Source organism: Topomyia yanbarensis, chromosome 1 (assembly GCF_030247195.1).
Source record: "Topomyia yanbarensis strain Yona2022 chromosome 1, ASM3024719v1, whole genome shotgun sequence".
NCBI classification, from domain to species: domain Eukaryota; kingdom Metazoa; phylum Arthropoda; class Insecta; order Diptera; family Culicidae; genus Topomyia; species Topomyia yanbarensis.
Genome location: NC_080670.1, coordinates 146,002,898 through 146,030,086, shown reverse-complemented (window position 1 = coordinate 146,030,086; position 27,189 = coordinate 146,002,898). Strand labels below are relative to the sequence as shown.

Sequence of the window (27,189 nt, the reverse complement as noted above, 5' to 3'; positions counted from 1 at the left end):
TGTGGAGAAGGTTACCATGACATTGAGCATGTTGTTTAGTCCTGCACTGAATATCGTGAAGCCAGATCACAATTAGTAGATTCTTTACAAGTCCGAGGAAGACCAATCCATGTTCCTGTTAGAGACATCCTGGCGTATCGCGATCCTCTATACATGGAACTTATCTATCATTTTCTAAAAACAGCATCTGTCAAAATTTAATTAAATTCATCTCCTCATACTCTCATCCAAGGCTAATCATTCACCAATTAAAGTGTCCTAGAATATTTAGTTTTTAAATTTAGACAATAACAGAAAAAAAGTAAATAAATACACCCGAAAATACTAGATCATTATGAAATACAACAATGTAAGGAAAAAAGCAAACAATAAAGTGATTTCAGTGTTAGTTTTAGACAAAGTACTAGTATAGTTAAAATTAGTCTTAAGGATTTTTGTAACGTGCTATGTAAAAAAAAGAAACTGGCGTAAAAAGCTTTTGCAAATGCCGTGTCAAATAAACGTATGGAAAAAAAAGTGTTAGTTTCTGATGAGACGAAGTCGAAACGCATCCATGACTTCAACATTATCACGGTTCCACCTCCCACGCAGTTGCTCTGGTTGTATTTTTTCCCGCTGTTATGACGTTATCGCCGTGACCGAGGCGTGGCACGACAACCGTATTCTGTCTCACCACGTGTTGGGTTCAACATTCGATGGTTACCGCTGTAACCGCAACGCCCTCAAGAGCAACAAGACCTTAGGTGGTGGTGTGCTTATCGCCGTTCGCCATGGTATATAAGCCCGAGTGATCAACGATTACCGGTGGGCGAGTTCGGAGCAAGTGTGGATATCAGTGAAACTGGCCGATCGCTTGACGTGGCGTCAGACACGATTGGATATCGAAAAATCTGCGCTTATCAAAACTGCCAGTTGTATTCTTGACAGCTACAGCAGCGCAACTCTTCGACAAATCAATGACGTTATCAACCAGAATGGGCGTACATTGGACATCTGCTTTGTAAGTGCCCGGGACTACGCTCCGTACTGCTGCACTGCTCCGACTCCTTTAGTCCAGCATTTGCGATCATCCCCACTACATCTTGTACTCGCTGGTAACGTAGTAGTGAACTTTGAAAGCGTCATAAGCTCTATCGTCTACGATTTTGAAAACGCTAACTACGACAGCATCGTTAACTCGCTGTTGGATATAAACTGGGATGAAAATCCTAATAACGACGACGCGAACGAAGCAGCGGTGATGATTTCTAATATTCTTAACTACCTAATCGACCGTCATGTGCCAAAACGAACAATTAGTACCAATCAGCACCCTCCCCGGCAATCAACCGTCCTTACTCAATTAAAAACTACCAAATGAGCTGCATTTAAAAAAATCTCAAAACACGAAACACTTGCATTACGAATTACTTTCACCTCAACCACGAATACAAAGAGCAAAGCAGACGCGCCTTTTTCAGACACCAGCGAAACATCGAACGTCAACTGAAATCTAAACATAAGTCATTCTGGAAGTATGTGAACGAACAGCGAAAAAACCCGGCTAACAATCTGGTATGTCATTTACTAGAGTTTTAGGTTCCGACACTAAGGAAATTCGCCAACCGTTGTCCGACAAATTTTCAAGAGTTTTTCCGACGATAGCCTTCCATTACAACAAGTCACTGCCGTCGTCAATCTAACTACTTTTTTTTATTTCGATTATAGAGGTTTTAACCTTAAGGTCATTCGCCTCTTCGGGTTAGAAAAATCTCTTATGAAAAATTTCTAACCCTATGTGCGGGGTCGGGACTCGAACCCAGGTGCGCTGCGTACAAGGCAATCGATTTACCAATACGCTACGCCCACCCCCATAATCTAACTACTTATATAGGGTGAACCATGAACCGAATTTGCGTCGATAATGTTGCCATTCTTGCAGCAAATTCCAAGTTGAAAGCATCTAGTTCCCCGGGCCCTGATGGCGCTCCCTCTATTTTTATCAAAAAGTGAATCAGCGGGCTTGAACCATTTCGGTGAGTCTCACTACTAGAATATTCTCTTCCTGAAGCGCACATGTTTCCAGTTCATATAAAAGAGTAACAAATCAAACGATAATTACGGGGAATCTCGTTGCCGTATCAAAACTATTCGAGCTGGTTGTTTTAGACCCTAATTTCTTCCACTACAAACACTAACGACCTGCTCTCGTTCACAACATATGTACTCGATGGATTCGCTGACGGATGTTATTCACATTGATATATCTGCGGCCTTCGACAAAATCAAACATAGCGAAGCTGGACAAACTCGGTATTCATGGACAACTCCTGCGCTGGTTTCGTCCCTGCCTTGTTAGAAGGCCACTTCAAATTAGCACTGCCTATCTGCATTAGTCTTCGCTACATCCGGCATCCCACGAGGAAGCCATCTCGGTCCAGTAATATTCCACCTGAACTTTAATAACGTCAATATCAAATTACAAGACCTTTCTTTCGCCGAATACATGAATGCCGAATTTCTTCAGAGTGAACTGGAGAGTTTTGCAGCATGGTGTAATCAAAACAGAATGGTTATAAGCCAAAGTAAATGCTTGATCGATACGTTCACGCGGCAACGCCATCCGATTCAGTTCAACTACCATTTCTTCGACTCGAGCATTCCAAGACACTCGCACGTCAAGGATCTCGGAGTCATCATGGATTCAACACTAACATTCAAACTACATATTTCATAAATTGTGGATAAGGCATTAAGACAGTTTGGGTTCATTTTCCAAATAGCGAAATACTTTAGGGACGTATACTGTTTAAAATTACTATTGCGCACTTGTTCAGTCAACACTAGAGTATTGTTCTGCTGTTTGGAATCCGTACTACCATAACAGCATCGAGGCCGCCCAACACCGGTTCATACGCTTTGAACCCCGACATCTTCCTTGGCAAAACAGAATTGAGCAACCGAGCTACGAAAAGTGTTATCAGTTAATATAGAGCTCGAGAGCAGTCCCTCCGGATGCCTAGAGTGTGGAGTTACTCTAGGCATCCGGAGGGACTGCTCTCGAGCTCTGTTCGTCTCGGACTTTCTGTCTACCAGGGTGGATAGCCCTACAATCCTCGGACGTCTGAACTTCAAGCCAGCGTTCGAACTCTACGCAATAACCCTCTTCTGCGAGTTCCACTCAGGAGAACCAACTATGGTCCCCAGAGCGAACTTCAGTGGGGTTTGTTGATTATTCTCAAAAGTAAGTAACACAGTTCCAACACAGAATATGCTAAGCTTTTGATGCTTTTTAAACATTACTTAATACTCATCATCTTCTGTCTTCCAATTGACTCGATCTTTGGCCGCCTGTCTCTAGTCTCCTTGTACGCCCGCAGTAAGTTAGCCCCACTTCTATCCATATAGCGTCATAAACGAGTCGGATTTAGAAAAAAAATGTGAATATAGTTTTTTGAAATTGCACAGACTAGTTTAAAAACCTGTTTTAATCCACCTAGTGGTGCCATTGTGCCTTTCTCATTTGTCCAAACTACGATTCCATGGCTGGTTCTGTTCAATTCAATGATGGAAATGTATATGATATATTCAGTACGATTTGCACATACATACAATGGATCGACAGCCAAGATCTTGAGATACTTTGTGTCGATACTGAAACATCGCTTGAAATCAGCGGCGGATCAAGGAGGGGGTCCGGACTCCGCCGAAAATTTTCAACTTGTTAAGAAATTTTAAACTTCAAAACGATTTAAACGATCAAAATTCGAATCAGTTGAAGCAGTTGGCTGAGTTTTTCAATTTCAAGCAAACGGTTAGTGAGTTTACAAGAATTTCCAGACACAGTAGAACATTGATAGATCACGTGTATTCCAATTTCGATGGGGTTCATTCGTATGTAGAGGCCGATTGTAAAATTTCAGATCATGAGACAATTTCAATTTTGCTGGAGAGTGAACCAAACCGTGAGGAGGATAAAGTTAAAATTAAGTGCTGGAAAAGATATTCGAAACAAGCCATGTCTCAACTGGTTTCGAGAAGCCTGGATTTTACGGAATTAAATGGAAATTTGGATAACAAGGCAGCTGTTCTAACTAATGTGTTAAAAGAGTGTACAAATAGTTTAGTTTCTCAAAAGTATATTAATTTAAATAGCTCGAACAGCTGGTACTCCTTAGATCTTTTGCGCCTGAAACGTAAAAGGGATAAAAGGTACAAGAAATTTTGCAGAACTAATAGTGAACGTCTTTGGAATCGGTACACACACGCGCGAAATATTTATTCACGAGCTTTGAAAAAGACCAAATGTGAGTACATTCAAAGGAAGATCGATCAACATCAAAACAACAGCAAAGAGTTATGGAAAATCCTAAAGAATTTAATTAAACCTAAACCTAGTTCCTCGCAGTCCATAACTTTTAACGGGGTAGAAGAACAATCTGAGCAAATAATAGCTGAAAAATTGAACAGTTATTTCGTTAACAGTGTGCAACTGATCAATCAAAGTATTGAGCTGGTCAGTGAACCTGCGGAAATAACACAGCCGATTAATATTAACTGTAGATTTGATGGATTTCACCCAATCACTTTTGAACAATTGAAAGATATTTGTTTTTCTTTGGGAAAATCGGCTGGTAACGATAATGTCAATGCAAAAGTGATACAGGATTGCTTTCATGTCATCGGACACGATCTGCTGGACCTTGTAAATGAATCGCTACAAACTGGGCACGTGCCGACAGTTTGGAAGGAATCACTTGTGATTCCTATTCCCAAAGTTACTGGAACGGATAAAGCCGAAGAGTACCGCCCCATTAACATGTTGCACACATTAGAGAAAATTTTAGAACTTGTTGTTAAGGGCCAGCTGATGAGTTATTTGAATAATAATAATTTGTTAATTCCGGAGCAATCGGGATACCGAAAGGGACACTCTTGCGAAACCGCTTTGAATCTAGTGTTAGCAAAATGGAAAGAGAAAATCGAGGTTAAAGAGACTATATTTGCTGTATTTTTGGATCTGAAACGCGCTTTTGAGACAATTTCGAGACCATTACTTTTGAAAACTTTAGAGCGATTTGGTATCGGAGGGATAGCGCATAAGTGGTTTGAAAACTATTTATGTGATAGAACTCAGAAAACTAGTTTTAACGATTTTGTATCTAGTCCTCTCGGCAATCCTCTTGGAGTGCCGCAAGGTACTGTCTTAGGTCCTATTTTATTTATTATGTATATAAATGACATGAGGCGAGTTTTACGATTTTGTGACTTAAATTTGTTTGCTGACGACACTGTTCTGTTCATTGCAGCTAAGGATATAGATGAAGCCGTGGCGCATTTGAACGAAGATTTGCATTCCCTTGCTCGTTGGTTAAAATTTAAACAATTAAAGTTAAATGTTGCTAAAACTAAATATATGATCATCTCTTCGGCTAATACTAGGCCTGACGTTAACGTTGAAATAAATGGTGAGACTATTGATCGCGTTAGTGAATTAAAATATCTTGGAATAATCATTGATGACAAGTTAACCTTTAAGTCTCACATCGACAATGTCATCAAAAAGATTGCTAAAAAGTATGGTATATTGTGTCGTCTGAAAAATGATTTAACAATTAGTAGTAAAATTTTATTATATAAATCTATTGTTTCACCACATATTGACTTCTGCCCATCCATTTTGTTTCTTGCCAATCAAACACAAATATTGAGGTTACAGCGATTGCAAAATAGAATCATGCGATTAATTTTAAAATGTTACAGATACACTTCCTCTAGTTTCATGCTAAGCGCATTACAATGGCTCTCTGTGAAGCAAAGAATTTATTACTTAACAATGGTGTTCATTTTTAAAATTATTAATGGAATGCTGCCTCGATATTTGTGTGATCGAATTGAAAGAGGAAGTGATGTGCATAGGTACAACACTAGAAACGCGTCGGATCCAAGAACACCAAACTTTTTATTTAGTAGATCACAGAACTCCTTGTTGTACAAAGGAATAAGTTTTTTCAATTCGATGCCTAGGCATATTAAACGTGCAGCAACATTAGCGGAGTTCAAAACACTATGTATTTCACACGTAAAATCTGCTTTGTAGACAGATTTTTTGAATTTTTATATTTTGGAGTTATTTGAATAACTATGTAATACCACGAAGATTGTATTTTTTTTCTCTTCTATTATTTGCATTTAGTCACACTAAGTTATTATATTCGCTATGATGATGATGGATTTTTGTTACTTGTTTATTAAAGTTATTAAAAAATAATGAGATGTCTACAAAAGTCTGAGCCACGCGCGCGCTAAGCAGATAGAGACTAACTTGAAATCGAACATGGCGACCAGCACTAAAAGCTCATTGGGTTGAATCGAAGCTTTTAGACTTTTGTTGTGATCAGGGTCTGATTTGATGATGGAGGTATGTTGACTTTGCTAGACAATAGAGTTAAGTTCGGTTATTGCTGCGATAGTGGTAATAACGAAGTTAACTCGTTGAGTATGGGGCTTGATGACTCCTTCTGATAACTACTAGATATCGGGTTCAATTCCTGATCAATCAAGGATGTTCTTGGATAGGAGTATCCCTTGATTGCCTTGGGTTAATGGTAGGAAACATTCAATAAAGGGGTCTGATGTGGATGATATAACTCGACCGGACTCTGCACTGCCACTAGGCTCGTCACTGCTCACCTTAGCAGGTGGTAGTACCGATGTCTTGGTCAGGCGGGAGGAGTCTTACAGAGAATTATCGGAAATGGAAACTATTGGGTTCAATTCCCGATTCTATCAAGTATCTTCCCGGAATGGAAATTTTCTTGATGGACCCTAGTTGTTGGCGGAATATTCGAAATGTATCTGGTTACGTTCTTTTGAAGGAAAGCTATGTCTGCAAATTGAACCAGTCCGTTTCTTTTTGTTAACTGGTTTTGTTATGGATCAAAATATTAATTATCTTTTAGATAAATCGTTCAGCTCACACCTTTGTGGGGGTATGAGGTGGGACCGTCATCATCGTCATAAACTAGTTTTAATTTTAAAGTAGCAACCCCTTGTTGCATACTCCTACCTAAGTATTTGTAGGTAAAAAATAGGTTAGCGATTTTTACAGTGATTGCATAACCTTTCTATATGAGAAAGGCAAAAATGTGCCAAAGTCCAAAAAAGTCAATATTCGTCAAAAAATTTTTTTCGAGATTTCATCAAATCTGCATTTTAAAGTCATTTGACATCAAAAATGCAAATTCGATTTTGAAATTTTCCCTTTTTCCACCCTTTGCGAATTTTTCATTTCAGTTTATATGGGAATTTGCTGTGTGGTTGCACTCTTCCGCCAGTAACTCCGGAACCGGAAGTCGAATCAATAAAAAATTCTATAGCAGCCGATGGGAAGGTTTTACCTTTTATTTGATACTAAGTTTGTGCAAATTGGTCCAGCCATCTCTGAGAAACAGAGGTGACATTTTTTTCCACATGCACACATTCACACATACATACACACACAGGCATTTTCCGATCTCGACGAACTGAGTCGAATGGCATACGACCCTCGGACCTCGGATTAGATTGACGGTTTTAGAGTGATTGCATAACCTTTCTATATTAGAAAGGCAAAAATGAACACGCAATATGCCCTATCAAATAAAGGAACTGACTAGAAAAACAATTCTCGACAAACATATCATTACGGCGTAAAAGCCAACTGTCAAAATTCTCTTTGAAGGAAAATCCTGACAAAAAGTTAGTGGCTGAACACAGTTCATAACAGTTAATGAACGAGAAAACTTTTCTCTTTTGTTTACTACCAACATCTGTGATTTTCGCGTAACGGATTTCCCGAGATTTTCATTCAAAGTGAATTTTGACACTTGGCTCATGGACCCTAATCATATGTTTGTCGAGAATTGTGGACTAATGAAGTCATTCAGACCTATTTGGAACACATCACTAGATCATGAAAATATAAAGCATATTCTTACTTTGGCGTGTTTTCACCGTGCCTTTTGCATGACCTATTGAAACGATCAGTCCCATTCCAAGACTACAACATTGCGTAATTTGTGTATTACATGCGATCACTATTATTGCAAGTACATTGTTGTTGTTACTCTTGCAAAAGCTGCTTGAACTATTAACTATTAGGTACCAGCGTTATGGTAACGGAACTAGCTAAGGTTTGTAGGCGAAACCCTTCTCCTTCACTCCGTGAAGTGCCTTGAAGCATACCGAACAGCAATTGCAGTCTAATATTGTTGTTGTTGCTGCTGTTTGGCTTAATTTTATTTTCCGCTAAACATCACTGCTATCAATCACCCAGAAGTGAAGCTGAGCGTGTTAACGAGTTAATGTTATGTACTAAATGTATGCACTAATTAGTGTTGCTCGCGGTGATAAGTAGGCGGTTGCAAATCTTAGCTGTTGGCGAATTTTAATCACTGACATTATTCCAGCATTAGCCTTAATGATGTACAATTACCCGTTGGTGATGCGGAAATGAATTTGAAAAAAAAAAGAATTATCGAAACTTCGTTCAGAATGTTGCACCAACTTTACTATTTATTTAATCAGCCCAAAATGGAACTCGCACCAGAGTCGAGCTAGATAGTCCACTTTCCTACTTTTCCTCTAGGAAATTGTACAAACTTTACAAGCACAAAACGAGCTCATAAAACTACGATAACGGAACATGGTTAACATGCATGTACCGCCATCGTTTCGTTTCGTTTCATTTCGATTCGATTACGGCCGTATGTATACATAAACTCGACCGAAAACAAGTTTTCTGCTGACGGCTGGCGTTTGTGCTCGCTCTTTGCTCTAGTGTTGGTGGTTGATTTCTTGCATTTTGCCGTACAAATAATAGTACCTAGGTACCCACTAAAAGCAAAGCTCAGGTTGAGCAATAGGGCTGTACTTGTACACTGCTGCACAACCCAACAATAAGCAAGCACCGTTCGGGAATTGCGCCACTTTGGCTCATAACTGGTCGCGCGATGGCGGTGCCTGTGTCGTCTGATGCTAGATCGACCTAAGCGCCTAGGTGTTATGCGGGGCGTTTCGGAAATGCAAGTGTTTGTTTTATATAACCTTCAGGAGCCGTGAATAAAAGCTTTACAAATTTACGAATTCTAATATACTTTTTTTGATCTGTAACATTTATTTTTTTAATCATTTATTTTTTAAATTAAGTTACGTGCTACAGCTATCTGAATGCTCCAGCCACCAAAATGGCGTTTATGTCATTTTTGCAGCCGATATCTAGGACAGTTGAATGCATATGGTACATTGTATTGTATTGTATTGTAATATGTATGGCATATTACTGCTGATGTTGCTGCTGGCATAAATGCGAATCGAAGTTTGTTTCACGAGCGATTCTATTTGGAAGTTCAATTCGTTATCTCCGTTTTGCCGTGGAATGGATTCTCTCCGGAAATTTGAACCGAGACCGAAACAGATAGTTGTCTTTATCTTTACTGCATACGGGACGTGGGTTTCGCTTGTCGCGACGTTTTTCCTCTCCTCATCACTGGAATAGCAAACAGTCAGACCTAAATATTTATGAGAATGTTTGCTTTTTATGGCTGGCTTGTTAAAAGTGTACCTAGACTAATGATTAAGGTTTTTGGAAGTTTAAAACAATTCGGTTTGAGTCATTATGTACCTTGTATACATTGCTGAGTGGTTTCCTATGATTGTTAGCTTTCCAGTTTTAGTAGTGCTGCTATAGGGGTGAGTAATTTTGTATCATCATGAAATATTGACTTGGTCATAAAACAGGATTCTATTATTCGAAAAAAATGTTAGTGCTAAATAGAGACGATCGGGCTCAGACTTCGAATCCGATGGAGATTGTGGTGTTTCGTTTCGTCACTTTTTAATTTATCGATCAAGTTCACGGCTCCCGGTCGGTCTCCAAACTAAAAAAAAGCGACTGCAAAGTGCCTTTACTTTTTTGTTTAAAATCTTATTAGTTTATCTAGTCTTCAACCCATCGTTTTCGGGAAAAAATAATTGTAAGTACTTTTTTCAACATTTCATTTTGAAACATGAATTTCGACTGATTTCAAGATCCATTCTTATGCTGTTGTCGGAATGAACACTAGAAACTGAAGTGAACTTGAAAGTATGAAACCAGTTTACAGCAAATCAAAGCAAGCATGTCATAAACAAAGACTAACAAAAGAGGAAACTATCAAGAACTAACATGATACAGTCTAGTCTATTGACTTCAACTTGATCCAAATTGTAATCAATGTAGAAAAATAATGTTTTTTTTTTGTAGGAAACGAACCACTGCGACCAGTATTTAGATCTATTGTGGTATGCCCCTTCTTTAATCTAAGTGTACTATCTACTATGACATATCACTATTGATGAGTGATTGTCGTTATTGAGATACACACTCTTCCCAGTTAGGCACTCCACGTCGTATGAAGTTTATTACCTGCTTGGGATTTGCAGTCCAAATATCAAAAGGCTCCAATGTTCCTTTACCGAGGATTCTTAGTCTGCGTTGATTCAATGCACTACATTTGCAGAGCAGATGCTCTGATGTTTCACTTTCAGATCCGCAGACGCGGCACGTAACGTTTGTAAGCTTACCGATTTTCTTAAGATGATATTTTCTCGGACAGTGTCCGGTAAGTAGTCCTTTCATGATGCATAGCTCTTTTTTGTTTACTCTAAGCAACTCCAGGCTTTTTTTGCGTTAAGTGAGATAAATTTCTTTGATTGTCGTAGTCCAGGTGTGGTACTCCAATTGTTCTTTATAGCTGCGATTTTCTACATTTTCAGTTCAATTTTGAGGGCACTGGATGATACTCCATAGAATGGTTCTGAACCGATAAAATTAAGAAAAGATCCTCTTCTTGCTAGCTCATCGACTTTTTCGTTCCCTGCAATTCCATAATGTCCTGGAACCCAGCTTAAATTAACATGTTTTTCTCCGCCAATTGTCGGACTGCAAGAATACACTGCCAGTTTTAAGCGACATGTAAGAGCCGGTATTTTCTTTTGAAATACGTAAGTGCATTCTAGAATGGCATATATTTTTACTTGCAATACTGTCGGCCAGTATTCCATGGTTGTTCCTGGTCCTGTAATACCAGATCCGGCCAAATGGTTCATTTTTTACCCATCTGTGAAGAAAATTACTGAGCCTGGGCGTAAACTAGGGCCACTTTGCTCCCAGGTTGAAACTTCAAGCTCAACAATTTTTGAAGTAGTTTCAAAGTTCGGCATCGCATGCAACCAGTCTTCATTTTCAATGACGAGGTTATTTATAGAAAAAATCTTACAGAACCGCAAGATGTCCTGTTAAATTTCTAGATAATAATTGTTTATGACCACTTATTTTCACTGTGCTTTTTTCCGCCTCAAGTTGTATCACCCGATGTAGCGGAAGGAGATGCAACATTGCATCTAATACTTTCGATGAAGTACTTCACATGGCACCGATTGTCGCTACACAAGCAAGCCTTTGAAGTTTACCTAGCTTTTCTGAGTTGATGTATCTATTGTTTTAGGCCACCAAACCGAGACCCCATTTTTACCAATTGTTCTACTGCACACCCAAAGAGCACTAATGACCACAATAAGCGTGATAGAACTCCGCCTTGAGGACATCTCTTATTTGTTTTCATAGGCAGTGACGTGTTTCCAAGTGTATTAGTTATTTCACGGTTTGTAAGCATTGAGTTGATCCAATTAATTGTGTATTGTGTATAATATCAAACCCATGTTTTCTCATAGCATTCCGCATTGAAGTATGAGAAGCATTATCGAAATCTCCTTCTATGTCGAGAAACGCTACAAGTGATATTTCATTCCTTAGTTTTCCAACCGACATGTGTAATGCATCTATTGTTGATTGGTGCTTTGATATGCGAATTGAAATTCGCTCAGTGGAGGGTATTTCAAGTACTCTGCTTTAATGTGTAAGTCAATCATTTTCTCTATTATTTTCAGAAATATGGAGGTTATTGGCTGATTGGCGTAATAGATTTTGGAATTGATGTATCGCGCTTCCCCGATTTTGCGTCTGTAAATATAGCACTGACTATTTTATGAGCTTCGGTACTAGCTTCATATGAGTCAGGCTCTGCTTCAATTTGATTCTGTGTTTGTATATTATTAAAGGGAAACGAACCAGGGAAATGTTTCTCCATCATGATACTAAGTGTTTCTTGGGAATCCATGGTGAAAGTTCCATTGTCCTTCTTCACACTACCTAACCCGTTTGTATGATCGCTTGAGAGAGTTTTTTGTAGTCTTGCAACGACGAGAGTTCGTTCAACCCGCTCGCACATCAGCCTCAAACTTTTTCTTCGCAATTTCCTAATTTCTACGTTATATGCCGAAAGAGACTTTTTATCCTCATCCCACTGTTCAGTTCATTTAGCCCGGTTGAACAGTTTCCTAGAAACTTTTCTGAGCTTTTCTATAGTTTTGTTCCACCATGGTGTGTCCTTATTAGATGTTCGCGTTTCAGCTGGACAGCCTCTATTATAAGCATCCATAAGTTTAGATGTTATATTATTTGACCAGATCTCTAATTCTTCTTCGGTTTAGATTTCTGCTTCAACACATGCTTCTGCGCCCAGCAGTAGAGAGCAGAATGCATCCCAATTAGCGTTTTTGGGATTTTTGTAGACTTCTGTTAGCGTTCCTTCTGTTTCATATTCGAAGAGTATGTGCGTGTAAAGAAATTTCATCAGGCACATGCCAGTTTACGAAGTTTTCAGAGAGGGTTGGACTTAACATTGTTACATTCAACACTTCCTCGCGTATTGCATTTAAAAAAGGTTTGTTCCCTCTATTACATATATCAATATTGCTGGATAATATATACTCTATAGGGCACTTACCCCTTTCGTTGATATCCCTACTTCCCCATATTGTATGATGGACGTTTGCATCGCAACCAATAATGAACTGCTTATTTCTTTTCATACAGTAGCACACAATCTCAGTTACTTCCTGTGGAGGGGCTTCATCTGATTCCCCTGTGAAGTAAGCAGAAGCTACTATATCAGTCCTCCTGTGTCTCTTTTCATAAATTCGATTATTGGTGTATAGTTAAGATTTGCACTTACCAGAATAGCCCACGCTAAATATTCACCGAGTTGTCAAATATTATCTTACCCGTTTGTGTAGACATTCCTAGAATATTCTTTTTCCAAAGCCCATGGTTCTTGGATTAAAGCCACGTCTATATTTTCTTTTGCGAAGGATTCCAGTTCCTCCTTTCGCATGATGCAGATTTGCCTGGATAAAATTGTTAGTTTTGCAACTCATGATTTGAGTCTCACAGCTTGCGAAGAAACAAAACGTCCACTGTGTCAGAGATTCGCTTAGCACGATAAGGGCAAGGCCCATGATACTCCATTCGCGATTGGCATATTTTGTTACCGCCAGCCATTCAGTCCTGGATACGGAGATACATCTTGACTTTCAGTCGCCTTTTACGACCTGGGAGCAAGAACCCAGTGGATACATTCTTGGCTTAGATCAACCCGCCAATTGCCACACGGCATACAGGCTGTTTTTTCAGAGAAAGATAACAGACCTATCATCCGCCTAGTGCATCACAGCCAACACGACAGTTTTACGTAAAAAATACACAGATAGCATGCCGATCTGCCATGTCTTTGACTTTTCATTCAAGGTTGTCATACCCGACCAAACTGAATGGATGAACGGTTTCCAGTGTTTCAGGCGGAAGTATATGCAATTGAGACTGTGACTAAAGGGTCAGAAGTTGGTAATGAAGCTGCCTCCCGTCCTCAGGTCCTGAACCATGCGTTGATGTGGAGCTGTTAACTTTAAGGAAAAGTTCGTTGACTGGGAGCAAGAATGAAGGACAAATTCTTTGATGTCCTACCACCCTGTTTTCAATTAAATCTGTTTATTAAATTCTCAAAGAGGAAGATTAGAGAAGCCTTTCTAAATATAATAACTGGCCTATGAACATGCCACTGTTCTCTTAGAGCTGATTTTCAAGTTGAAAGCGGTGCCTGCAGCAAATTTCATCAAGTGAAGGAAACCCCCAAACTCATACCATGCGACTACCCAGCTCCCGCTGGAAGCAGAATGAGATATTTAACAAAGTATTCCCAGATCCTGAAAAGATTATTGTGACTTTTTCACGCAAGATATTAGGGTTCTTTGGGAAGCCCAACTTAAAGGAAGATTCAGCATAGTCCAATGCGCACTTCGAATAATTGTCCTACGTAAATGCGAAGTTATTTTCGCCCCGTGAACTATATAGTGAAGGTTGAGTATGGGCCGGGTCTTCAACATCAGCACCATCAACGTGCATACATCGGAAGTATCGATAACGACAAAGAAGAACTCTACAACGTGAATAATACAGCTAATCGAACCATGAGATCAAGATCATCTTTGGGGATTTCGGCTCAGATTGGCCAAGGAGAGGAATTCAAAATTGCCGGCTTTAAATGCATGGCGGACCGTAGTACCTTCTTCCAGTACAGCTTCCTACATCGATACACCCCCCAAGCGAATTCTCATGGGCTCAAACACCATACAAACCCATAAAAAGACCATGAATATGATCGGAGTCAAATTTCTCATCCATCGAAACACCTTTAAATGGTCTCAAAACCCATATACCAATGGTTTTTATATGGATCTTCCGGAACATAGTGATGGTGTTTGCATGGATCGAACCCATTTCAAACACCATGCAGTGGGGGTGAATTTGGAACATGAGCATGGGGGTATTATGGGTTTTTCGTTTGCTCGGTCCGGATGTCCTCAAACTGGATAGAATCACAACTCGGCCTCGATTTGATAGATACTCGGCACATATTAGGCAACTGGCGTTAGAGCCTCCAACATCGATTCGTACTATTGTATAGTGACGGTGAAAATGCGTTCATAGCTCGCCGTATAGAACAACTCGTAGCGTTGGCGATTTCGTCGGCTGCGCCAGTGGATGTGGTGAAAAGGATGTTCACCAAGCAGTGGTTGTAATTTGTGGCGATTATCGGTCACCGTATCGCCGACGTCTTTATCAGCGAAGAGCGACACTGATTGGGTGGTGTTGGTGCTTGTGACGCTGATTTCTAGTACCATTCTGCTGGTGCTCCAGTAGAGCAGTAAGTTTTCCCTTTTGTTATTTTACCTCACTTTGTATTTTTTCATTTCGGTTTATATTTTATTTCTTCTGAAAATTATTTTTGGAGACAGTGATTTCTGCTGCCCCGGTATTTGATGAGAACAACATGGATCACTACGTCACCCCCATGAATAATGCAACCGGTGCGTGCAATACCGAAAATTCAAAACGCTAACTATATTTTTTCTTTCCCCCTTTCTCCCATGATTACTTTAAGTTCTGGTACCAGTTCTGGTACGGGTTCTGGTACGAGTTCTGGTATGAGTTAATGCAGGTTCTAATACTGGTACTGGTAACCAAAATGTCGTTCCCAATTATGTTTCACTATAATGCGTATTCGACAAGATAATATTCGTGGTCTATTTCTGGTCTAAAGGCGAACCTCTAAGGGTGTCGCAAAATCCGAAAATTACGAGCTGTACTAATGGCACAAGCACCAAGCATCAAAGTGAAATGCTCAAAATGCGGTGATACACACAAAGATGACAAATGCACCAAAAAAGGCTGAAAATTTTTTTTGGCGGCGGTTCGGTTGTTCGGCGTGCGACGCAAACGCACTTTTGCGGGAATTCTGCAAGTATCAATTGCGAGTCTCATACCATTGCAAAACACATTCTCAGATTTATCTGATGATGATGTATGTAGCTCGGAACGGGACACCGATTATGTACCTTGGTAATCAAATGAAGATAAGTAGATAAGTGCTGCCGCCTCTCCGAAACTTCCACGTGAACAAGGGCCGTACAATCCAAACCAAAGAAGCCTCCGACTGACAGACTAGCAGCTCCTGGTTTCTAAATTCAAGGCTAGGGCTACTCGAGTATCCAAACCCAAATTAAAGATCACAGGGCTCGATCACTGCAAGAGAACAGGACTGAAACAGGTCTGATCTCCTTTAAAACAACTGTGGAACGTCTCTTCAATGTTTTTGAAATCCCCGCTCCACTAAAGAGTATTATCTCTGTTTGGTTCCAACTATTAGCGATTTAGTTAAGCAGCTAATCGCTAACTCGTTCCTACTGACTTCACTAATCAGTTTCGATGGTTAATACGTCAAACAGTATTAAGGATATCTTCGTTATACAATGGAACAATTGAAATCTTATCTCACATTCCAACAAACTCTGACCCACATGAATTGTAATATTTTCGAAATTTCTGAAACATGTTTTCGTTACTACAATATTATTTGACTAGCAAGAGCTTCAAGTCGGGTATGCCTTACTTGGGCGCAGGCTTAGAAGCCCCAGTAAAGCAAAAAAGAGAGGTTTTTGGCGTCATGTTGTTAAAGGTTTGTAGAAAAGGTCTTCTATGTTCTTTGGAAGACAGCCAGAAATATACGTAATCGGTCAACGACAAATGAGGAAGTTGCGTAATCAGATTCCTCCGAGATACCTCGAATCCCGAGCAAACGAAAAGTCCATAATACCCCCCTGCTCATGGGGCTTGACATGGGTGTTTGAAATGGGTTCAACCCATGAAAACACCATTACCATGGTCCGGTAGATCCCACATAAAACACCATATGTTGGTGTATTTATGGGTTATTGAGACCATTGTACGGTACCTTGATGGTTGGAAATTTTGACACGGACCATGTTTAAGGTCTTTTCAAGGGGCTGTGTGGTGTTTGAACCCATGAGTATTTGGTCGGGATGCTTCTGAGCTCCCGTTTTCGATGGTCAATTTCTCAATAGCTCTACTATCGCGCAACAATGATGCTCCGGGGCCAGATAAGATCAAGTTTGTCTTGCTTAAAAGCTTGCCTGACTTAGCAAAGAAACGTTTGTGAACTTTATTCAGCTGTTTCCTAGAATAAAACATAGCTCCGCATGAGTGGAGACAAATTAAGGTCGTCATCATCCAGAAGCTTGGTAAACCAGCTTCGAACATTCATTCGTATAGTACAATTTCTGTTATCTTGCATACGAAAATTGTTAGAGAAAATGGTTCTTTGTCGTCTTAACAACTAGGCGGAACTCAGCTGATTTGGGGAACGAGGCATGAATTTCGAAGAGGCCTGATGGATAATAGGCGATAAAGGACGGTGGTTTTACTCTATTATTCCAAAGTTTTCACTTACACCTTGGTTTAATAGTTTTGATTTACTGAGAGACTTTATCCTCTTTACGTCAAGATTGATGTCAAACCACTTTAACAGTAATTCTCATCGCGTGTGACTGGGAGTTTGCTCAGAAACACAAATAGTGTATTCGTTTTTGGAGCTAGCATCAATCCGGCGCTAGCTTAGTCCTGCTGTCACTTAGTTAATGTCGGATCATGATGAAACGAAATCGAAACGCATATCCCATAACTAATTTGATATCAGACTTTGCTCGGGTTCCTATCTATATTGATTAATACTATTTGTTAACACAGGCATATTTTCCTCACTCAATCCAATTCTTGGAATAGCAAAAGCCAATTTTTAAAGCTTGCATCATCAACTTATCGATTTTTTGGATTTTTTAAAACTGAGTAATTTTATTGTTCAAAATGAAACAGTTCAACAATCTGACAGCTGTCACTCTATTTCAATGAAAAACCGTAAAAATGGTTGCCAGATTCTTAACCCTCCAGAAGTCCCGCAAACGGCTCACTGAACGAGCACCCGCTGGTGGCCTAAGACGATTTCGCTAGATTTTCAAAGCAGCGTGCGCTCAGTGCACTAGCGCTACTGCCGGAAGGTTAACAAATAACGTCCATGAGGCTAGACCATCTACTTTTTTGCATTCCTGAGTTATTGACGAAAAGAAAAGGAGGCAATATAAATGCCACAGTTCTATAAAGGATTAAATTAGTTAATGCAGCTTATCAAGGCGACACAAGGGTGTCTTCTAGTGAATATGTTTCAAGGCAACATGCAACAGTCGATCGTCCCAAATTCTAAAGGTTCGATCAATAACTTGGTATAGGCTTTTATAAGAAGAAATGTTGATTACGCCATTCAGAAACTTCTCCAGTATACTAGTGCAAAAGTTGTTATCCATTCCAGACAACAGTTATACATTTTTTCTTGGTGATATATACATCACCACGAAACTGGCAACGGTTAAATCTTAATCACAATGACAAAAGCCCAGCAACTTACAGAAAACAAGCGATAAACCAGCGAAACAAACTAACGCTAGATTGACATTAATTCCGTTCGTTTTGGTTCGTTCATTTGTTCCATGTCTTCGCTGCCAGAAACGATGTTTACAAAACTACATGGTGATTATGAATTCCACTGAATTATATGCAGTTTATTTTATTTATTTTCCTTTCCTCGTTTCTCTTTTTGTTGCTGCTGTTACTATATATTGCTCAACTCAAACCGATCCGACTCTCTTCCCCATTGGTCCACTTAGTGTGCTATCCTGTTTTCCCATACCACCGCATCATTGGCATGGTATTTATTTTCATTACAGTTTTAGAGTCACGATTTTACAATTAGCATATTTATCAGGAGAAATAATTGATTTATCTCTATCTCTCTATTCCTCCTTCCCACCAGTTCAAGTGCTTTTAGTGCTGCCTACTATTTTCATCTCCACTTCTCACCCGCCCGTTTCTGGTTCTCTAAATTCATATGGTGCTAAAGTGCATCATTACACTCTCGCGTGGTTAGCTTTCTTTTCATGGGTACGTTTTTTATGCTAAACAAAACGATAAAAAACACGACAACAACGACAAACAGAGGAAAAGCTGTACACATAACCTGTTTTACTGCATTCTTTTTCGAAACTAGAGAAATAATAAAAAAAGAATGATAACCGTAACGCTTAACTGTGTGCTGCCTCTTTTGCTGAAATAGGTAAATACGACGAAAGCTCTGTGAACTAGAAAAAAAGCTAATACGAGAGGTGAATGTTATAGCAAGTCGAAGCAATCTGCTTACTGCTACAATAGTTGGCCCCAAATTGTCTGTCCGGCATGGGTTGTATGTACTATAAACTGGAAAGTTGCAATACGGGACAATGGTAAAAAAGATAAAATACATGGAATAATATGATCGGTTGAACGTTCATAATTGCTGGTTAAATGGATTAGTTTCAAACATTTGATAACTGTTGCTACAATTTAACTACAAACATACATACTAAAATCACTCACCTTGTAAATGTACTGATCGAACATATTCACGTCGAATTCTCCGTTTCCACTGTTGTAACTAGTTTCCATGATAACGGTACACAGTAAAAACACCGTTCGATATTTCGTTGACGGTGAACAGTGTAAACCAGTATTCACAGAGTTTGTTATAGAATCAGCAAACGACCGACCATGCGGGGGTGGGTCCAAACGTAAGCAGAGGAAGAAGAGAGAGGAAAGAAAAACAACGGAATTATCTCACTTATAATTGTAGCACATCGATTATTTTCTTCTTTTCCTTTTCCCAATTTTCGACTTGGTTGAACATCTTTTTTTTCCTCCACGCTGCACGCCTCTCCTTTTTTTTGCTTCAATTTTCTTATTTAAAAGGATAATTACTTATTTTCTTTTTATGCACGATTAACTTTCAACACCGGCGTTGAAGTCACCACACAAGAGCACAATAGGCGAGATGATGAGCTGCCTGTCTCACTCTTGCTGCTGTTGCCACTTACGTGTTACTTTTGGTTGCACAAACCAGGAAGAGGCGATTTTTCTTCCTTTTAATCCGAAAACTTTTTTCACCTTGCTACTCGTTCTCTCACTTGCTTTGCTGCCCGCGTGTTCGGCACGTCACTTTATTATTCTAGGTTAATTTTGATTTCTTTTATTATCAGCTGTTTTCGTGAACCAGTTTTTTCCGGAGCGCAAAAAAAAAAGATTATGCACTGACACTTTTTCAGTCTCTTTCTTCGATTGCTGTACCGTGAGTCCGCAGTTTATTATTTTTATACTTTGATAACCACAAACGTTTTCTGTTACTAGTATTTCATGGGTCAGCAGAATTCGTGCCTATTGTTATCTGAAAGTGAAGGAAATAGTCAATTCGTTAGCGATTGTTTGTTGTTCTGTATGCCGAAATAGGGTAAAACGGTATAAAACGCCCTACCTCTTATTAATTCTAATTATATGGACAATTGTTCCAAGCTACATAATTGTAATGTACTAGAACAAAATTAGTCTGTTTTGCCAAATATTTTTCTAGGGCATATAATATATAATTTTTTTGTGAACCAGTAATAGGGGAACTGGTGGTTAAATGAACATGTTAAGCAGAGCCATTATCTTCTAAGTAATTAGTGATTGAGATACTAAAATCACGGTGTATGCTTCTTGTTAAACATATTTTGTACATAATTGGTGAAAATACTTCGACATTAACATATTTTTTCAACCATTATTCATGACTTCAAAACATAGGTTTGCAAAGCTGTATTATCGTGCAACGTCATGTTGCCAATCTATGTCGCCATTCACCTCTGATACAGAACTCCTATCCCTTACCTGCCCGCGATGCAACCCGGGTACAGGCCACCTTTTGCCGTTTTTGCTTAAACTCGGGACTGGGTCGGATTCTATCCCAACCGCAGTCAGTTAATTCACTTCGACAGGTTGACGGATTGGAACCTGTCTCAGTTTCGTTTCGCGCGGGAGTGGCATTAGTGAAGATCGGCTAGGATCTGTGGTCGTATGCTGACAGGTAAGAGGGACAAACGACGCACGCGTGGAACTGCTAGTGTATCCGTCTTGCAGAGTGAATCTTTCGGTTCTGACTAGTATCGATGATCAAGGGTCAATAAGTACTGAAAATTCGCCGCGTCTGTTTTTATGAATCTAATTTCAAGTTCCGTTTTTGCTAACAAGCCCGAGCATCAGGTGAACGATCCTTTATATTTCTATATAATGTTCGATACTATCGTTCGTATACGTGTATTTCACAAACAATCCGATATGGAAAATACTTTCCTTGATTTATAACATCTCGAGCTATCATAACTCTTTGTCTGTACAACGTGTTATCACTCGGTAGTTTTCAACCCAAAAAATATTTCGTAGAAAAGGAATAGCTAAATTTCTCTGAATACAGTCGCAATAAATAGTGATCCGTTCCATTATGCAGGTAAGATAAGCTTTTCTAGACAATACTCCCACGGTCGGCTGTATGGAATTCAAATTGCTTTTGTTTAGAAAACATGATACTCTCGGTAGCCGGCTACTCAGTGTTTAAACATAACCAAAAACTAAACAAGATCTTTTCTTTTTCGAGTGATCGTGTACTCGAAAACCAACTAAACTACTACCTAATAAACCATGCTCCAGGTCGCATCGCTTGCTTGGAGCGAATCATAGACCTTATACCCTTCCAAACCACCAACTCCGCGACGCCTATGGAGGAGTATGATGAGTTGTCTATCTGCTGTTAAGTAGGTGGAGCTCACTACTTCCCGTCTACCTTATCCTTTATCCTTCCCCGTGAACGATGGAACGATGGGGGGTGGCCGGCAATGATGGCTATCCTGCTGTTGAGGTTTTAATATGGGTCGAATTGGTTTTAATTCTTAATTACCACTTCCTAAGCAACTCTTGTTAGATAATCAGCAGTTAAACATGATGAAGTCATTGTGCAATCCGCCAAAATTATCATTACAACGCAACGCAACGTATTATTCATGATTTCAAAACATGTCCAAAAATGGAACATGTTTATAGTGTGAAGGTAAAATGAATATGTTGTGGTGGTAAAATGAACACCTAGTGACAATGTTTTTACGCACAGAATGCGGGACATGAGAATTGCATGTACACAGGATATTTTGCGGGTAAAAATTAAATTTTCTTGTCGTAATATTTACCGATTTTCAATCTAGTGGTATATAAACACATCTAAAAACAAGTGTTATCCAATTTTTATGGATCTGTTGCAGAACAATGAAACTATAGCAACTTAAAGTAAGCGTTCTGACTAATTTTGAGGCTTGGTATTTGAAGTGTTAAGATTGTCCATATTACCCCCACTACAACCTGTTCATTTTGCCCACTAAGGCATAATATTTGTAACAGGTTGAATTACTATGATGTAACCCCATTTTCAGAAAAGAATGTTAAATATACATATACATGCATGCCGATTTGGCTGTTGATCATATTTATATTATATTCGACATTTTTATTACAAGAAATGGTTTCAATATCCTTTGAATACTTGGTAGGCCAAGTTTCTCTGAAGTTTGTTTTGAATTTAACAAATATTGACTAGATTTGGCTACCTGTTCGTTTTACCCACAGTTCCCCTATCAAATTTTTTTTCTCTGCTTTGCTCCAGCGGAAATAAGAGATTCACGCTCGAATCGATCAAAAGAGTCGGATCTTAAAAAAGTGCGAGTGAATCACGATTCTATGTTAAAGAGATGTGATCCATCGGAATGGTGTTTGTTCATCATGATCTTAACGAGATACAAAGAAAAACGGAGTAAGTTGGTTCGATAACTTCGTACATACTAAAACCGTTGGCAGAAATCGTTCTGGTAGGCTTCCGTCACTTCTTGATTTAGCAGCCCCATTCATGTGCGCATTTTGTCAGGACAGAAAAACTAGAGCAAAACCGTTTTTCCTTACACTTTCTAGTAGAAGTCCAACTAATTTGGTAACACAATGGCACTAAACCAGATCAAACTGACAAAAATGATTATGTAATGCATATCTCATATCTCGTGTTTATCAATATTTTAGTACTGCGTGCAAAGCCGCAATAAAAAGTTATATTTAAAAAAGCTAAATTGGGAATACCATAATAAACGCCTTATATAGCCAAGCTCTCACCTGTATAACTTCAAATTCTTCAATATTTTTATATTACGAATATCTCGAAAACAATGTTCTATTAGCGATTCATTTTTCATATGAACAGTTCCTCCAAAGACACTCTGTGAATATTTTCGATAAGTTGTCCTCCAGTGAGAGACATGCAGAGATGCCATCTTAAGCCAGCGAAATTCTTGAGCCAGCCGAGTCAATTGTCTCTCAATCCATCTTTTTTTGGGAGCACTGCTAGATAACTATATACGATGGTTTAGTGAGGAGTAGGATGGGAATGTAAGAATGAGAGTGTACTGTCGGATTGATAATATGAGAGAACTTGTTAACGAGTTAAATAAAAAAATCGATTTATCAGAAATAGTAGACCATGAAAAATATTTTCTTGCGCTCGGAAAATAATTTATCAACGTTCGGTCGTAATTTCGAACAGCGGATGTAAATTTAATAATTTACAATACTACGTACTGATTTTTATCATAATAAAGAGTGTCCTACATCAAATTCCATCACGGAAAAAACGCTGCAGAAAATAACCCATTAGGTATTTTCTCTTGAAATTTTAGGTAGAAGTAGTTTAGAGTATATTGTTACCGCTCAGTTTTCAAAAATTGGAAAAAATGGCGTCACCCGAAAAGCAACGTCAAGAATTGATTTTGTACAAGCACCTGGAAAATGCTCAACTCTCTCATCGGAACATCGGAAAACATGGATGTTCTATTAGTGAACAGAAACACAAGTGTGTAGTGAAAGCGTTTAAGCGGAATCACGATGCTTTGGCCAGGGATGTGACCGAAACGTTGAATCTGTCCAAGTCTTTCGTTCATAGTGCCAAGGACCATCAATAATCTGGATGATATCAATATAACAAATTCCTGAAAAAAGTCAGCATAATAAAATGAAGAAACTGTATGAACTGAGAGCAATGAATAAAATAAAATGAAAATATTGCATAAAATGAAGTATATGAATGGTATGAATAAACTGTATGAAAAGAATCAACTTTTCAGAGTGAATTCAAAAAATGAAACAAATAAAATAGATAAAATGAACTTAAATTAACAAAATGAATAAAAAGGATGCTGAATGAAATAAATAATAAACAAGACTGAAAAAAATTGAAATTAATAAAAAAATTGAATGAAGTAAATGAATGAAAAGGGTTGTATAAATTTGAAATCAATTGTTTCAGAAAGTTCTGAAATGTGTGTGTATTATGAAATGACAGCGGTATTATGAAAAAAGCTTTCTGTATATGGTCTGGCTTCCTCATGCAAACAACTTGATTTCGGGATGTAGGGGGTGTTAGCTCTGCCGATTTTACAATGACCCATTTCAGCTCTGCCGATTTTACAATGACCCATTTTACATTCCGAGGTCATTTTCCCATCGGTAAGCCTCGCTCAAGTATAATACGAGTATCAAATTTATACCTGTATTATTATTAAGCTTTCGATTCCTTGCTACGAATATTTGCGCATGGAATTGACACGTATTTAGTGTATCATCAAATTTTAATTCATTGCTTTCAGGACTTACCTTGTCACCTTGTACATACCGTCATTTACTTTTCAGTGGATTATACACAAGTGCGACAGCATATAAGTTGATTGATTGAAAGAAATGCAGTAAAAGTTTGAGCAAACCATTGAGCGAGAATTCCTGCAGTGATCATGTTTCAAGTCGGAAAATGTTTCATCTGCCCAGAACGATACACCATCGCGAAAGCGTGCAAATCGATGAAACCGCAGCAGGATCAAGCAATCGACAAGTCTCTTGAAGACGATGGCGTTGTTACTGGGTGGATTCGCTCCGACGTTGCGCCGATAAACGAGGAGTTTCTTACTTCCACTTATCCACGATCGTTTTAGGCGAAGAGCTATAACCAAAGTAGCGGAACTTTAACTGCTGTGGCCGCTATTTTTGACACTACCGAAAATATTATTCTCCAATTAAAATATGGAAATATGGGAAATAATCAGGAACAAAAACGTCAAACGAACAAAGCGCATGTTCGCACACACCGCTTATTTCAATCCATTGTTTTAGAAAGTTCTGAAATGTTTGTGAATATCCCATTATTTGAAAAATGACTAATTAATATACAAAGGACTTCTTGGGATTCCATTCTTTTTTGTTTTCACCTTTTCGTTTTCGTTTTTTTTCTTTTCTTGATTATCTGGTGTTTCTACAAAATTGAGGGACCTTAACTAGTTACCAGAACTCTGGAATTTGTTGCAGAATTCAAATATTTTTGGTAACATATTTCTGAACAAAAGATTTTTGTGCAGAATATAATTTTCTGGCTTAGTAGGGAGAATGCTACTCACAAATGAGACAGATCGATATTTCAAAGTATTCCTTTGCATTGAAGTAAATAGTGTGAAGTGTCTAGGGTGTGTTGGTAGCACAAAAGCCGTGCATTCACTTGATCATGTACAATGCAGTCTCTTTCCAGTCATCCTTACAGCATGCAAATTGTTTCGTTCGGCATTCTCGTTCCGGAGATTTGGATCCATAAGGCCTTTCCAAACCAATACTATGGAAAAATAGTTCAAACTATCGGAATAAGTATTTAAATTCTTGGAAAAGCCAGTTAAAGTGAAAGTGTCAGTGGGCATAAAAACTGATTTTGATGGATGGATATTAGACCTCTCCACGTTTTGAAAAAGTTTTGAAATATACATCGGTCAGCTCAAATTCTTGTTCTAGGTGTGAATTTAAGAACTTTCGCCAAAAATGGCTTAATTTGGACATGATTTAGAGGTGTCTCCAATCAAAAATCGTGTTTTTGAAATGTTTCCATAGAAAGATCACTTACACTCTGATTTAATAGGCCCTACATGCCCACATATCATCAAAGGTTGTTCCTTAGACATATCTTAACATGTTTTAACAGGAGAACATAGCTGTAATCGCAATAGAAAATTTGTTAACTGGATTTTCATATAGAAAACTATAGCAAAACCAAGGAAAATTAGTAGTATTTTTTCTTGGTTTTGGTATTCTTCTCTATATAAAAATCCAATTAACATTTTTTCTATTGCGATTAGAGCTATGTTCACCTGTTAAAACATGTTGAGATACGTCTAAGGAACAACCTTTGATGATATGTGGGCATGTAGGGCCTATTAAATCAGAGTGTACGTGATCTTTCTACAGAAACATATCAAAAACACGATTTTTGATAGGAGACACCTCTAAATCATGTCCAAATTAAGCCATTTTTTGGCGAAAGTTCTTAAATTCACACCTAGAACAAGAATTTGAGCTGACCGATGTATATTTCAAAACCTTTTCAAAATGTGGAGAGGTCTAATGGATATACTTGAAATTCCAAGTCTTAATTTTTTGCGAATAAACATGTCTACACCCAAAATCCGACGAGTATGTTTCTATTACTTTTGGGTAAGAATCTATTGTCTTTTCGGTAACAGACCATGCAATTGCACATTGCGGAACTAAACTCATATTCCCGCAAAGGTAGTAAACGGTGGAATGAAGAATTTCGGTTGCTGTTCATGTATGTGCATCACACAATCAAACACTTTTTCAGTATGTGTCAACCTCGGCTCTGTTCGCATGTAGAATAATTCGGTCGATTTCTAAGACAGTATTAGTACCGAGTCAAACCAACCGGAATCCTGGCGGATATCCAACCAAATTCAGGCTGGAATCTACCCCAATATTGGCAGAAACCAGCCCGAATTACGGATTTTTTTTACTGGGTAGGTTGGATAGCGAAAAAAAAATTTTAGGCAGTTTCCGGATCCGGCCTAGTTGCCAGATCCGACACAGTTCACGATCCAGACCAGTTCTCGGATCCAGACCAGTTTCCAAATCCGAACCTCCCGGATCCGGACCAGTACCTAGATCCGGACCAGTTCCCGGATCTAGACCAGTAACCGGATCCGGACCAGTACCTGGATCTAACCCATCCCCTTTCCCCTTTCCAAGTCCGGACCTGAACCAGGCCCAGACTTGGTGCTTAGATCCAGACAAGTGTCTGGATCCGGACCCTCAGTTCGGACACGTGGATCCAAACCATAGGTCTTGCTTCCCGTAAATGACGGGAAGGACTGTTCATGTTTTGTGCAGTTGCTATCTTGCTGTTAACGTCCGTGATAGAAAAGAAATTTCAATTTAACACCGGCCGAAGTACCCCACCACTATTCCGAGTCGTTTTTTTTTTCTGACTGTGCTTTGAAGCTAGCCGAGTGTGAGCCGATCTTCAAATACGGAATGTGTCGTGTAGAAAAATCAAACCTCGTCTTTATCCCCATTGTGTTTACTCCGCCTGAAGCGCAATACAATGACAAGCGAAGTGCTACACACTC

The 27,189-nt window shown here is 38.9% G+C and overlaps 1 protein-coding gene across 6 annotated transcripts in view; it reads right to left on the bottom strand.

Moving 5' to 3' along the window:
- LOC131676604 (TOX high mobility group box family member 3-like) overlaps nt 1-27,189 on the bottom strand; it is a 275,645-nt gene that overhangs the window by 244,119 nt on the left and 4,337 nt on the right. For 4 of the 6 annotated variants that reach the window (XM_058955772.1, XM_058955801.1, XM_058955753.1 and 1 more), the window contains exon 2: nt 19,220-20,060. In XM_058955772.1, the coding sequence (XP_058811755.1) occupies nt 19,220-19,288 (69 nt within the window). In that variant the 5' untranslated portion in view covers nt 19,289-20,060. The remainder of the gene's footprint in view (nt 1-19,219; nt 20,061-27,189) is intronic. The other 2 variants (XM_058955782.1, XM_058955792.1) reach the window with 2 other exon arrangements.